Source organism: Peromyscus californicus, unplaced genomic scaffold (genome assembly GCF_007827085.1).
Source record: "Peromyscus californicus insignis strain IS unplaced genomic scaffold, ASM782708v3 Scaffold_5__1_contigs__length_169319896, whole genome shotgun sequence".
NCBI lineage: Eukaryota > Metazoa > Chordata > Mammalia > Rodentia > Cricetidae > Peromyscus > Peromyscus californicus.
This window is the reverse complement of record NW_026294573.1, coordinates 124,101,824-124,117,335: the sequence shown is the minus strand read 5'-3', so window position 1 is coordinate 124,117,335 and position 15,512 is coordinate 124,101,824. Positions and strand designations below refer to the sequence as shown.

At 41.2% G+C, this 15,512-nt stretch overlaps 1 protein-coding gene and 1 long non-coding RNA gene across 2 annotated transcripts; one reads left to right on the top strand and one right to left on the bottom strand.

The window, feature by feature from the left end:
* Nucleotides 1-1,988: 1,988 nt before the first annotated feature.
* On the bottom strand, nucleotides 1,989-9,876 carry Tstd3 (thiosulfate sulfurtransferase like domain containing 3). Its single transcript, XM_052718113.1, has 4 exons — nucleotides 9,712-9,876; nucleotides 4,042-4,215; nucleotides 3,790-3,949; nucleotides 1,989-2,845 (listed from the first exon to the last, which is right to left on the bottom strand). Exons 1-4 carry the CDS (start codon nucleotides 9,779-9,781, stop codon nucleotides 2,773-2,775), a joined length of 477 nt encoding a protein of 158 aa, XP_052574073.1. The 5' UTR covers nucleotides 9,782-9,876; the 3' UTR covers nucleotides 1,989-2,772.
* Nucleotides 9,790-14,008, top strand: LOC128097529 (uncharacterized). The gene is made up of 3 exons (XR_008213887.1): nucleotides 9,790-9,904; nucleotides 10,552-10,649; nucleotides 13,696-14,008. It is a non-coding gene; the product is annotated as an uncharacterized LOC128097529 (long non-coding RNA).
* The last annotated feature ends 1,504 nt before the right edge of the window (nucleotides 14,009-15,512 follow it).

Below are 15,512 nucleotides of genomic sequence, written 5' to 3'. Positions count from 1 at the left end.
AGAGTTTCAGATAGCTCAAGCTTGCCTTGAACTCACTGTGTAGCTAAGGACCTTTAACTTCTAATCCTCCTGCCTCCACCTCCCAAGTGATGGGATTACAAACATATACCAACATAGCCAACTCTTTTTTTCCTATTATTTTTCAATCATAAGATCATATTTGGGCTGGAGAGATGGCTCTGAAGTTAAGAGGACTGACTGCTCTTCCAGGGGTCCTGAGTTCAATTCCCAGCAACCACATGGTGTCTTAAAACCATCTGTAATGAGATCTGGTGCCCTCCTTTGGACTTCAGGCATATATGCAGGCAGAACATTGTGTACATAATAAATAAATAAATCTTTAAAAAAAAAGAGCATCACTGTGTTAAAAAAAATCATATTTATATAGCTGGGTGGTGGTGGCACATGCCTTGAATCCCAGCACTCGGGAGGCAAAGCCAGGCAGATCTCTGTGATTTTGAGGCCAGCCTAGTCTACAGAGCAAGATCCAGGACAGGCACCAAAACTACACAGAGAAGCCCTGTCTCAAAAAACCAAAGAGAGAGAGAGAAAAAAAAAAGATCATATTTATTGCTGGTGGCACATACCTTGAATCCCAGCATTTGGGAAGCAGAGGCAGGTAATCTCTGCAAGTTTAAGGCCAGCCTGGTCTACGTATTGAGTTCTAGGCCAGCCAGAGCTACATAGTAAGACCGTCTCTCAAAACAGAAATGAAAAAGACCCTGCTTACTGTGTACCTAACAAGATTTGATGAAAGTCTAAACATTCTATGTGAAAACTTTAGATAGACTTTGGCTCTGGTTCAGCCAACCACTCACTGTGTCCTAAAGGCTAAATTTGGTTTGTCACCTGCTTTTGTGGCCTGACCTTGAGGTAAGAATGCTTGCTATATTTTTAAATAGTTGAAAGACTATTTGGTGACACATGAACATAAAATTAAAACTTTGGTGTCCATGAGAAATTTTACTGGGACACAGTCACATTTCTATATATTCATCTATCATATGATCAGGAAGACACCTGCCTTCGGGGTTTAGTTGACTCAGTTCTTGAGGGGACTGCTCAATTTGTGGCTTATTTGCACCTATTAGTTTGTAACTAAAAGCCTGGCACTTTTCATCCAGGTTCCTGTTAGTTGATGGGCCCAGTACTACCATTCAGGTTCATCCTCTACAGCTCACTTTCTCCTTAAGAACATAGGTCTTTGAAAGCCTTGCTGTGGTTATATATTGTGTATCAAATAAAGCTTGCCTGAGGATCAGAGGACAGAGCCAGCCACTAGATTAAACACAGAGGCCAGGCAGTAGTGGCATGAGGAGACAGGAACTAAGCCCTTTTTGCTGAGAACCCAGAACCTTTCGGCTGAGGACTCTGAGGACTCAGAAGCTTGCAGTCTGAGCATTCATGGAGATAGGATCTCACCTCCCATTGGGCCTGAGGATTTGGTAGTGGTGAGAAGTTTCTCTAGTGGCTTGTTCCTTTGTCTCTCTGATCTTGCAGCATTTACCCCAATATCTGGCTCCAGGTTTTTATTATAAGACAATTTAGGATGTGTGCAACATCTTGCTGCTTCAGTAATGCCTTTAAATAGACTAACCCTTCCATGTATGTGTGCAAATGTGTGTGTGTGTGTGTGTGTGTGTGTGTGTGTGTGTGTGTGTGTATATCACGCACGCGCGCACACACACACGTGCATGTGTTGTAGCATTTCTAGTCTTACTAGGAAGAACAATCAACAAACCAGACTGACATTGTGAAAATAGAAGTTCAAATGTTTGTATTTCTAGATTTTCCAGTGGTTTTCCATCTTATTTTAGAGAGCTTGGCTAGGTAGGTCCTACATGATCTAAAAGACTACATGAATGAAAGTGAAAAAAAAATGAGTCAGAAGAAGGTAAGAAAACACGTTTACTTTGCTACTATTATGCCAGCACACTAACAAGTATGTAACTTAACATTCTAAAGAAATACATGCACGCTAGAAGGAGTCAAAACTGGGTAATTGTTTTTATTAGTTTTTAAATTGAGGTATATTACTTGTAAATACACATATCTTTGCGTTTGCTTTGATGAGTTTTGACACACACATACACCCCTGACATTTCTGTCCTGCCACAGAACATCTCTACTAGCCTACAAAATTCCCAGACCTCTTCCAGGTTAGTTTGCCTTCCATAGTCATAACCTGTACAATTTTTATCCTCATGTTAACTTTAATTTTTAAAATTAGCTGCATTGTTACTATTCTGGCCACACCTTGCCATGAGTCTTCAGATACTATGAATGTGTTTTCCTGTCCAGAGTTTACTTCTCTGGACCCGAGATCCTTTTCTTTTCTTTTGAAACAGGGTCTCTGTAGTCCAGGCTGGCCTCAAACTTAGCAGTCTGCCTGTCTCAGTCACCTGAATATTGGAACTACAAATATGGACCTAAGACTGATGCTTAGTTATTGTTTAAGATCAGGACGGCTTGTCAATACACTGTTTTTGCTTATAACATGATTGCACATAATTAGATAATATAAGCTACCCGATCTTTTGGAATAGCAAAGTACTTAAAAATGAACTGTAGAATTTGTATATTTCAATGGCAATTCATATTATCTCAGTCCTCAATGGATGAGGGATGTTCAGGGGGAGCAGTGTCTTCGGTTCACAGATGAGGAAAACAGTTGCCAAGCATAGCCTTTGGTGCTAAGACTGGAGTTTTCTTTTGCTTAATCCGTTATCCTTGGATGTATGAACACAAGGACAGAGTCTCTTATTCCAAAACTCACTTTTCTTGTTTTTTCTCTGAAATTTCATAGGTTACCCATTCCTTCCATCCTCCAGCATAATGTTGAGCACTGAAAATGTACAAAATAATGTTAGGTTTCATAACAGAAGATCGAGGGGAACTTTGCAATAGCTGCTCACCATACTGTCTAGATTCTATACCTCTTCTTAAAAATGTGTGTTTTGAGTAGGTTGGAAAGACACATCATGCCCTTGCTCTTTTTTTTTTTTTTAAAGATTTATTTATTTATTATGTATACAGAAGAGGGTGCCAGATCTCATTACAGATGGTTGTGAGCCACCATGTGGTTGCTGGGAATTGAACTCATGACCTCTGGAAGGACAGTCAGGGCCCTTAACCTCTGAGCTATCTCTCCAGCCCGCCCTTGGTCTTTATACTGTCTTTATTAACAGTATTTTTTTTTTAACTGCTGTGGTAGTAGGGCTTAAATCTGGGGCTTTGTACATGTGAGGAACATGGTTTACCCCTGAATTATATCACCAGCTCAAGACACTCTTTTTTTGAGACAAAGTATCAATGTAGCTCTGATAGGCTTTGAATTTTTGTTACATATGTGTACAGGTGTTTTGACTGCATATGTGTCTGTACCCTTCATGCAAGCCTGGTGCCCAAAGAAGCCAGAAGAGGGCATCAGATCTCTTGGAACTGGAATTACAGATAGCTATGAGGTGCCATGTGGGAGCTAGGAATCAAACCTGGGTCCTCTGGGATTGCAGAAGTGCTCTTAACCATTGAGCAATCTCTCCAGCCCTGCCCCCTCCCCCAAGAGATTCTTAAATAGACTAAGATTCGTTTATTTTTATTTTTGTTATGCTGGGGATTGAATCCATGGCTTTTCACATCCTGCGCAATTATGTTACCACTGAGCTATAGCCCCAGCATCCCCAATGTCTATACAGTATTGCAATCCACAGTGCTCAGTCCAGCATCCCCAATGTCTGTACAATATTGCAATCCACAGTGCTCAATCCAGTTTTTCCTTCGTTCACACACCTGTTAAAGCCCAGTGATATTGCTGTGTCCATAGCCTTCTTACTTCTTATTCCAGCGAAACAAGAAAACACAAGACTGTCAGATTTGGATGGCTTCACTTCATGGTACTTTTCTTTGAAGTCCCTTGGGGTCATCTGTAGAGCTTCACCTACCTCATCCACTGGAAGAAAATGTTAAGGCATTCAATTAAGTTTTGGATATAATCAGTTATTAAGCACACAAATGAATTGGTTTAAAACTCACATCACTTACATGGTATGTTGATTGATCCAGGTATTTTTCCATGCTCAATAATTTCCCATGTATCTCTAACATCAATTAACATAATATTTTTGGAGTTCAATAGGGTTTTTAGTTCCCTATAAGTGACATCCTTAGAAAGAGCAGAGCAGTGAGGTCGGCTGCTTCCCCATATTGACTTCAAACCTATAAAAAAATTTAGACAACTTTAAAGTGACATTGGTATCAACAGCTATAGATGACGGAACTGAGTTCACCTTTCTACTTCAATAAACTCTGGATACATACTCTGTCCCTGGTTCCTGACTTGTAAGTACATAGAACTTTTGAAAGTGAGAGATGATACCTTTCTTTTCATGAGGTAGACTCTGGTGGTCTAGACAGCTTTGGAGTGGCACTAATCACCCAAAAGCCCAAGCCATGAATAGAACTTGGATCTTTCATTCCTGGTCTTCCACATAGTGGAGCAAGGCTAGAAGATTGAATTAGCAGTCAACAGTGCTTACATTATGGCACTTCATTAAAACCTTTCATCGATGGAGTCTGGAGCTCTCCTGGGTTAACACATCCATGCATTGGGAACATGGCACACTCCAGTTCCATGAAGATGGAAACACTTGCACTTAGGATTCCTCTAGATCTCATATCATGACTTCTTCAGCAGCTTACCCATCTGCATTCTTTAATAAGTCATTGACAATAAACTCATAGACGTGCTTGCCTGAGTTCTGTTAGTGAATTATTGACATCGTGGGCATCTTTGATTTATGTTCAGTTCGTCAGAAATAAGGGAGGCCTGGACTTGGGAGCGGTGTCTGAAATGGGGACAGTTTTGTTGGAAAGCCCTTGTGGTGTCTTCAGTAACTCTGGGTCATTGGTTCAGAATTAAATTTTAAGACTCAAATACAGAATTTGTGTGGGTAGAAAAACTATACATTTGGCATCAGAAGCTATTTGTGTGGGTAGGTAGGGTAGGTAGCTCAGTAGTGGAGTGCTTGCTTATAATATGTGAGGCCCCTGGCTCAGCCCTGACATACCTAAGGAAGAGAAAGGTGTCGTGAGCAGAGCACAGAAAAACATGTTCCAATATGCACACATTCTGAGTGAGCAACAGGAGGCAGCCTCTCACCTTGCTCTGAATGTTTGACTGCTGGCCTTCTGACACTTCATTGTCCCTCAAAACCCTCTAGCCAGCAAGAGCTTTGGGACATATCAAGCATTTAATCATCGTTACAAGTATAGTTTGTTAATCCCACTCTCACTCAAGTGACAATACGAAGAAAAATTTAACTTCATTTCCCTTTGCAAATAAAGATAGTAACTTGTATATCACAGGGTTTCTGCTAAAACACCAGGACCAAAAGTAACTTGGGGAAGAAAGGGTTTGTTTCACCTTATAGCTCCTAAATCCATCACCGAGGGAAGCGAGGGGTGTGGACTCAGGACATCTGGAGGCAGGAACTGAAGCAGAGGCCATGGAGGAGCGCTGCAGATTGTCCTGTTCTCCATGACTTGCTCAACCTGCTTTCTTATACTCCCCGAGATTACCTGCCCTGGGTGGCATGCCCACGGTGGATAAGCCCCTCCCACATAAATCTTTAATAAAGAAACTGCCCCGCCTGGGGGCACACACCTTTAATCCCAGAACTTGGGAGGCAGAGGCAGGTGGATCTCAGTTCAAGGCCAGTCTGGTCCACAAGCAAGTTCCAGGACAGCCAGGCCTACATAGAGAAACCCTGTCTCAAAAAAACCAGAAAGAAAGAAAAAGAAAGAAAAAGAAAGAAAGAAAGAAAGAAAGAAAGAAAGAAAGAAAGAAAGAAAGAAAGAAAGAAAGAAAGAAAGAAAGAAGGGAGGGAGGGAGGGAGGGAGGGAGGGAGGGAGGGAGGGAGGGAGGAAGAAAAGGAAAAAAAGAAATTCAAGTGTTAAAACTTTGTGTGTCAGGCCTGTAAACCTTAAAAGTATTGATAATACCAAATATTAGCCAAGGTCTGAGGAAATGGATTCTCTCACACATTGTCATTAAGAACTCCTAAAGGGTGACTAAAGAGATGGTTCAGTGGTTAAGAGCACTTTACTGCTCTTCCAGAGGACCCAGCTTAGATTCCAACATTTGATGGTGGCTCACAACCACCTGTAGCTTCAGTTCTGAGGGATCCAGGACCATCCCTTCTTCAGGCACCAGGCATGTAGATGAGACAAACATGGACAAAATATTCGTACACATAAAATAATATAATAATTATATATATATATATATATATATATATATATATATATATATATATTGTTTTTTGAGACAAGGTCTGTCCTGGAACTTGCTCTGTAGACTAGGCTGGCCTTGAACTCACAGAGATCTGCCTGCCTCTGCCTCCTGAGTGCTGGGATTAAAGTTTTAAATAGAACTTCTGAAGGGAATTAGCTGTAATACCATTTTAAGCATTTATAGCCTTTTTGCCTCATGGCTTTACTTTTAGACATCTGGTCTACAGGAGCACGTATGGGGTAACAGGACAACTTTGTGGAGTCTGTTCTTCCACCTTTTCATAGGTTCCAGGATCCACGTTAGGTCACCAGGCTTAGGTAGCAAGCACCTTTACCCACTAAGCTATCTTATGAGCCCCAAGATGAGATTTAAAACATTTTTTTTTTTTACTGTAAGGTGTGTTCCCCCCCCCCATGTATGTGTCTAACATATGTGTGCAGATACCACATGTATATATCCCCTGGAGCTACAGTTGGAAGCACTTGTGAGCCGCCTGACAATGACGATGGGAACTGAACTCAGGACCTCTGGAAGAACAGTAAGTACTCTTAACCACTGAGCCGTCTCTCCAGCCCTCAGAATTAGATTTTTAAAAGTTCACAATCAACCTACTCAAATTAAGGACAGCAGGCTAAATTTGCATTTTTTCTATGTGTCATGGTAAGAAACTGGAGAACTATGTAATTTCATAAATTACGTTAAGCTTGATTCTAGCGGTGCTTACCAACATGGAAAATGTACCCACAACAAACAACTCTTGAAACTGGATCAAAGATCATTTTTTTCCTATAATCATCAGACTGACTTTGAACTTCCTATAATTCAGCTATACTCATTTGTGAGGTAGTAGGTAATAAAGACATATTTTTCTTTAGTCTCACCTTCCCCAAGTCTCTCGATGGCGTGAGCCTACACTGCACACTATTTGCATCAAGCTATAGGTGTTTTTGTATGCCATATCCTCTACTTGTAAATTGACCACTGGGTCTGGTGTTCAACCAAAGACGCATTCATCAGTTCTAACACTGAAGGAAAAAATGACTAAGTCTTAAGTTTTGGAGTATATATATATATATATATATATATATATATATATATATATATATATGAATATCTATCTATCTATCTATCTATCTCCCTTCTCAAGCTATGAGCCAAAATAAACCCTTTCTGAAATTGCTTTTGTCTGGTATTATGTTATAGCACTGAGAAAACTAATGAATACATGCTGTTAGGTTTAAATAAAATTAATGTATATACAGTGCAATCAATTCCTGTTTTCACAAATTACACCATACTGCTCCTTCTGAAAGAAACATCTCTCCCTTCCTTTTTACAAGGGACACTGACTCTCCTCTCATATCTATTTAATATTTCTTGTCACTTTCCTTTAACAATTCTACTCAGGTATCCATTCTAGTAAAATACTTGTTTGTGTACACAGAATAGATTACACAATGATTATCAAATAATTTTATAATAAAAACCTGGAACTAAATTTTTTTATAAGTGACTGGTTAGTAAACTGTAGTATATCCCCACTATGGGGTATATGCAGTTTTTAAAAGCTAAATATCTATGTGAGTCAAAATATAGAAATATATACACAATACACACATATAATACAAACTTTTATCTATGGAAAACCATAGAAAAGCTTAAAAGAGTCATTTTCATACATATCTGAGGAGTAGGATGTGAGTGTTTAAAGGAGATCTGTGGCTGTGCTATTTTTTTGTTTTGTTTTCTTTGGTTTTGCTTTGCTTTAGTGAGAGTATAACCATGTACTATTTGTGTAACTTTTAAAATACACAAAGGTGACGGGTGGTGGTGGTGGTGGTGAGGGTGGTGCACGCTTTTAATCCTAGCATGCAGGAGACAGAAGCAGGTGAATCTCTGTGAGTTTGAGGCCAGCCTGTGGTGGTATTGTATTCCCCAAAATATTGTGCACCCTAATAAACTTATCTGGGGTCAGAGAACAGAACAGCCACTAGATATAGAGGCCAGAAAATGGTGGCACACACGCCTTTAATCCTAGCATTCCAGAGGCAGAAATCCATCTGGATCTCTGTGAGTTTAAAGCCACATTGGAAACAGCCAGGCATGGCAACTCAAGCCTTTAATCCCAGGAAGCCATGTCAGAAAGCAGAAAGATATTTAAGGCGTGAGGACCAGGAACTAGAAGCTGGTTAAGCTTTTAGGCCTTGGAGCAGCACAGTTCAGCTGAGAGGCATCCAGTCTGAGGAAACAGGATCAGCTGAGGAACTGGCGAGGTGAGGAAGCTGTGGCTGGTTCTGTCTCTCTGATCATTCAGCATTCACCCCAATACCTGGCTCTGGGTTTGTTTTTGTTAATAAGACTCTTTAAGATTCATGCTACACCAGCCTGGTCTACAGAGAGAGTTCCAGAACAGACTCCAAAGCTACACAGAAAAACCCTGTCTCAAAAAACCAACACAAAACAAACCAAAACAAACAAACGGAAAAACGCACAAAGGCACCTTCCTCTGGCACTGTGCTCGTTAGATCTGAGGTTCTTTCCAGTTCAGTCACTCTGGACTGGGCTGTGTACTTGTATCTATCTGTCTCTCTCGCCCATCCACGTACAGATGGTGAACTCCTTAGGGAGCTGTATCCCCTGCAGGAGGCCTGGCAGATTGGGTTGTGTAGTATTGCTACAGAAAGGTGAAAGAAAACAATTTACACAGAAAAGCCCATCTTCAGTAACAAAAGACCTTAACAAGGGAACAAGGGAAGCTAGCTTGCTGGAGCGGGGAAGCTGCTTCTTTGGAAGAAAATAGACGTTAAAGAAGAGGCAGTATTTAAAATAACAAAATAATAAAATTTAAAAAGTGGAAAAAAAATAGAGGGGTGCAGGGAAGGTACTGAAGCCCTGGATTGAGCTTTAGACCCAGCTAGGTTAATAGCCACGTTCACTTCTTCTGTTTCCAAATTTGCAGAATTAATGGGAGATGGACCTGTTTTAACCGGGTGTGTGGGGGGGTGGGGGTGCAGGGGAGGTCTGGTTCATGAAGAGATGAGCTCTGTCCCCTGGTGGGTCACAATGGTAAGTTAAAAGAGTGGGTTTGTAATTAAGCCTCTCCGGAGCCTTCTTGCTGGCTCCTTTGTGTAGTGAATTGACCTTCATCACTCAAACTTGCACAATTCATTCTCATGATAAATAACCTTGGTGCCATGTTTACTCTATCGCTGTGTTCGCGCATCTCCAAGCTGGGAGAGCATGGAATCCGGAGGATCAAAAGGAGCAAAAAGCGCATGTGGGCACTACATACGTACGTGCCAAGAGTGGGAGGCTTCACTTATATTATTAACTGGAAGTCTAAAGAGAGAACGCTCAATGTCATCCCCTCCCTGGCACCCGAAATCAGGTGGTTTTTGTTCCTCAGGGATCAAGCTCACCGCCAAGCGCAGCCTCCGCCGATCCTAACGCCGCCCTGCGTGAGGTCCCAAGCACCCGCCTGGCCAACATCACCGTGGGCTTTCTGGGACCCCGGGCGCTGCTGACCACTTCCTCCTCGGCTCCTTCCTGGCTTCCCACCACGGGCGCTGTCCAGGCGCTTGAGCGCCCCGCAGTCAGCACCGGCAGAACAGGGTACTGCCAAACAGTTAATATTTTGCTTTCTCTCAGGATGGTTTTTGGCAGTTTTATAGTGTTAGCTTTCCATTGCTACATTGACTAATCACCACATATTTACTAGCTTCAAACAACAGAAGTGGATTATTTACAATTTTGCAGTTATCATACTTAATTGGAATCAATGTGTCCGAAAATAGGTGTATTTTTTAAAAACGCCAGGAAAGATTTTATTTTAGTTTACTTTAGCCTGCATTTCATGTCTCCTCGTGCTGACTCGTTCCTTGGTTCCTGGTCTTTCTCTGTCTTCAAAGACATCTTAGCATCTTCACATCTCTCTGGCTGACCCTTGCCTCTGATGTAAGACCTCTCATTTGCCCCTCCTTTCTTCTTCCTCTAAGGACCTTTACATTCAGACCACTGAAATAATCCAAGTCAGAATCTCCACTTCAGATATCTAACATGTGATAAAATCTGCAAAATCTCTCTTACCAGGTGTGGCCGTTTGAATAAGAATAGCCCCCATAGGCTCATATATTTGAATGCTTAGGGAGTTGTTTTAGGAAGTGTGGCCTGGTTGCAAGAAGTATGTCATGGGGGTGGGCTTTGGGGTTTCACATGCTTACGCCAGACCAGGTGTGTCTCTCTCTTCCTGCTGCCTGCAGATCTGATGTAGAACTCTCAGCTTCTTCTCCAGCACCATGTCTGCCTGCACACCACCATGCTTCCTGCCATGACGATAATGGACTAAACTTCGGAAACTGTAAGCCAGCCCCGATGAAATGTTTTCCTTTTTCAGAGTTGCTATGGTCCTGGTGTCTCTTCACAGCAATAGAACCTCTAACAAAGACACCAGGTAAAGTAACACATTACAGGTTCCAGGGATTAGAACTCAGAGCATACGGGAGGCAGAGCCAGGTGGATCTCTGTGAGTTCGAGGCCAGCCTGGGCTACAGAGTGAGTTCCAGGAAAGGTGCAAGGCTACACAGAGAAACCCTGTCTCGAAAAACAAAAAAAGAACTCAGAGCATATTTGGGTTGAGTGGGCTGGGGCTTTTTTTGCCACACAAAGCTTCTCATTATCTTAACTTTCTCTTCACTTTAGTTGTCCAAACATAATAAAAGCTGCATTGAACTGGAATTTATTGAGTAAAAAGTTAACATATTAATTCAAACTGATATTAAAATGTATGCCCAAGTAATAATTCCATTAAATACACATTTTGAAATCAGCACATTCTCTTTCTTTTTTGTTTTTGTTTTGGTGTTTTGGAACAGGATTTCTCTGTGTTGTCTTGGCTTTCCTGGAACTAGCTCTGTAGATCAGGCTGGCCTGGAACTCACAGAGATCCGCCCGCCTCTGCCTCCCAAGTGTTGTGATTAAAGGTGTGCGGTTCCACAGCCTGGCTGAAATCAGCCCGTTTTCAGTAGTTAAGTACTGTTTATTGTGTGTTAGGTGTGTGTGCAGTTGTCTGTATGTGTGTGTGATGTATGTACTTGTTAGAGTGGGTGTGTATGTGTGTACGGAGGGCAGAGACCAATGCTGGGTGTCTTTCCTCAATTGTACCACCTTTATTTTTTGAGACAGGGTCTCTCACTGAACCTGAAGATGATCAGTTTGAGGGGGCTGGAGAGATGGCTCAGTGCTTAAGGTACTTGTTGCTCTTGCAGAGGACCTGGGTTCAATTCCCAACACCTATATGATGGTTTATAACAATCTAAAATTCCAGTTCCAGAAGATCTAATGACCTCTTCTAATCTCTGAGTATACTACGCAAGTACATGGTAAACAGACATAAATGGTACACAGACATACATGTGAGCAAACACTCATATACATCAACTAAATAAATACAAAATTACTGTTTAAAAAAAGATGAACAGTTAGGCTAGGCTGGCTGGTTACTGAGCTTGAGGAATCAGCCTGTCTCTGCACTCCCACCTGAGCCCTGGAGTTAGCGGCACAGCTGCTTCCTACATGGTTCTGGGATTCTGAACTCAAGTCCTCATGTTTGAATAGCAAGCACTCCACCAAATGGCGCCATCTCCCTAGATCCAATAATTCAACAATTTATAAACCACAGCAGATTCTACACCAATGCCATTATCTACTACTAGGTTTTTCCTAATCATTTAGAGTTTAAGCTTTTAAATTTTGGTGTGTGTGTGTGTGTGTGTGTGTGTGTGTGTGTGTGTGTGTGTGTGTAGTGTGATGACAAGAGCACATATGTATCACAGCATGTATGTTTGGAGGTCAAAGGACAACTTTATGGAGTCAGTTCTCCTTTAAACATTTATATGGCTTCTGGGGGTTGAACCCAGGTTGTCATGCTTAGTGGCAGGTACCCTTACCTGCTAGGCTATCTTGCCAATCCTCTGTAATATACATTTTTTGTAGGTTCCCTGTATGAGAGAAAACATGTGTGATGGTTAGCTTTCATTGCCAACTTAACGAAACTTAGAATCATTTGGGAAAAGTCTCAGTCTTGGATTGTTTATGTTGGGTTGGTCAGTAGGTAGGTCATTGGATTGGGGGACTACCCTAATTAGGTTAATTGATATAGGAAGACCACTGTGAGTGGCACCAGTCCCTAGGTAGGGGGCCCTGAACTGTTTCAAGCATGGAGAAATGGAAGGGCTGAAGAGATGAGCGAGCAGGGCACAAGGACTAGAGTTCAGTTCCTAGCATCTATGTTGCGACTCAATGCCGTTTTCTGACTTTGCAGTCATACACGTAGACACTTGGCACTCACTCTTACACACATACATAAAAATAAATATTCTGTAAGCAGAGGCAGAGTTTTCTGTCCTGACCCCAGTTCCCAAATACCTGGCAGCCACTTCCCAAATTACCACATAGAGATGTATATAAATGCTTGGCTGATTGTTCAGACTTATTGCTAACTAGCTCTTACATTTAAATTAATCCATGTATTGTCACGTCGTTGTGGCTTTATTGGTCCTCTGGCATCTTGCTTCTTGAGAGGCTGGCTCCAGTCTCTCTTGACTCCTCTTCCTCTGAATCCTCAGTTTGATTGTTCCACCTAACCTTATCCTGCCTCGATATAGGCTAAACAGCTTTATTACCAATGAGAGTAATACATATTCACAGTGTACAGAAGCTCATCCCACAGTAATATTCCACTTAAAAATGGCAAAATCAAGCTGTACACAAGCAAGTGAGCACCCATGTGTTCATTTCTCTCTGCTTGTGACTTGGTGTATTGTTAGAAATAAGTTCAGGGTCCCAAAGAAAGAGACCACCTTTCCAACCTTACTCTTGATAAAGAGGGCATGCTTGGAAAATTGAACACAGACAGGAAGTGCACTTGGGTTTTTCGTTGTTGTTTTTTTTGTTTTGTTTTTTGTTTTTTTGAGACAGGGTTTCTCCATGTAGTTTTGCCACCTGTCCTGGATCTCGCTCTGTAGACCAGACTGGCCTCCAACTCACAGAGATCTGCCTGGCTCTGCCTCTCGAGTGCTAGGATTAAAGGTATGCGCCACCACCACCTGGCTTGCACTTGGTTTTTATTCAAACTTAGATGGTGACTGTCTTTTCCCCATTAGCTGGGGTCTGATCTCAGTCTTAACTGAAAAGAATTGGTGAACAGAAAATGAAGGAGTGTGGAGTCACTGCTCTAGGCCATCAAATTCCTGGAATACAGTAGTGGTTTTACTGAGTGCTGATGGAAATTAAAACATTTGAATAAAGTCTTACAAGTGGGGAGAGTAAAAAGATTTGAATTCCTTACCCTAAACACAAGTTTCATGATATTTGATACAAAAGTTTCATATTTGATGTTCTTACAGGATATTTCTTGCTGTCTTGAGTTCCTGCTGCCTGGCCATCCCAACATGATGGACTTCTTTTCTCCCCTAAATTGCTTGTTGATGAGGTATTTTATCACAGTAACAGAAATGAAATTGTAACAGGGCCCCAGACCTTAGTAGTCTTAGTAGACCTTAGCACAACTGACTCCATGTGGAAGTACCATTCAGGCTGTAAAATACGTAGAAAGTACCACCTGCCCAAACTAAAACAAGGGCGGAATCCATCAAAGTCCATAGTTCCAGGAGAGTCTCTAAATGTACTAACCTTGCTTTTTGGCTTCTGTAGTTCTGCTTCTGGCTAACTGTTCTTGTTAACTGAAATATGTAACTTAGAATATGTTTTTTTTTTTTTTTTTTTTTTTTTTGTGTGTGTGTGTGTGTGTGTGTGTGTGTGTGTGTGTGTGTGCTTAAAATCTCACCCTGAGAAAGGCTTGGGGCTACACTGGGATCAGTGTAGTCGTCAGCTGACTAATAGACCTTGTTCTGGCTTAAACCCACATCCAAGCAGTCTTCTCTGGTAAATATCCCACAACAAAATGAGAACATGCAATATTTGTCTTTTTGAGTCTGAGACTTAACATGATCTCTAGTTCCGGTCACTTTTCTGCTAATAGGCATTGCCAACTTTGAATGGGGATTGCAGTCTCTGGAGATTTTGGTCAGACTAAGAGCGTATCTGTTAGATATCAAGGCAGTTGAATGAAAATGGGTACAGTAAAGAAACCAAACTAGCCACTCTGGGGGTGAAAAGGGTTTGTTTGTTTGTTTGTTTTTGTTTTTTTTTCCCAAACTGCCAAGACTGTCTCCTGGGAAAGCAAGGAAAAGTGACGGGGGGAAAGATTTCCAAAGTTAAATGAGAATAGGAGAAAGGGGGCTTGTGAGCTGGGGTGGGGCTCGTGAGCAGGCACTGAGGGAGCCTAGCCTAGCATTGACCTTGACAAGTGAACAGGCACCACAGTCAAAGGTTAAGTGAAGAGCCACTTGTTCTCTTGCCAGAGATGAGAATGTCTCCCTTTTTTAGCAAACAGGAACTTTCTTCAAGCCCCCGAGGGAATGGTGGCTTTTGTCTAAATGCTGGACCTTTGGAAAAGGAATTTCTTGGGGGACCAGACAGTAGCCATGGGACTTCATTAATTCTAAGAGAAATTTTAATATTGAGTGACTAATTGCAGAATTCTTAAGTTGCTTTTTATTAAGAAGAGAATCTAAATTTTCATTTTAAAATTCTGTCCTAACTGTAAATTGAATCTTAAAATATTTTATTTTAAAAAAGACCTATTCCTGGTGCAATTTAGTATGCAAATACTTTACATTTGCTCTTTTGCCTATCTTTTTCATATTCTATTTCAAATTCAATATTAACATACAAAACTTTATATTTATACAGACAATTTTGACTTTGAAGTTACATCACAACACAAACTGTTCTTATTGATACAACATTTCTTTCTTCCTGGAAGAAAATCTCCTAAAAGATCATTATGTATCCCCATACCCAGCACGTTGACCTGCATATTTGTATTCCATGGCATTTGTCCAATGCACGGTTCCTATAAACATAATGTAAACGAATAGTTAGCTCCTTCGACAAGTTTTCCTTCAGAAATGAATTAGAATTTTTAAGGTAACAAACAGTCAGCTTTGGGCACTTAACTACAACCTTTTAACTTCAAACCCAGCACCCTCACCATTAAGCTACAACCTGTCCCTTGTGAAAGACTGAGACTTCTAGGACCCATCAACCAGTGCTTGCAACAAAATAATTTCAAACCAACTATTTTTACTCAAAAGCAAGG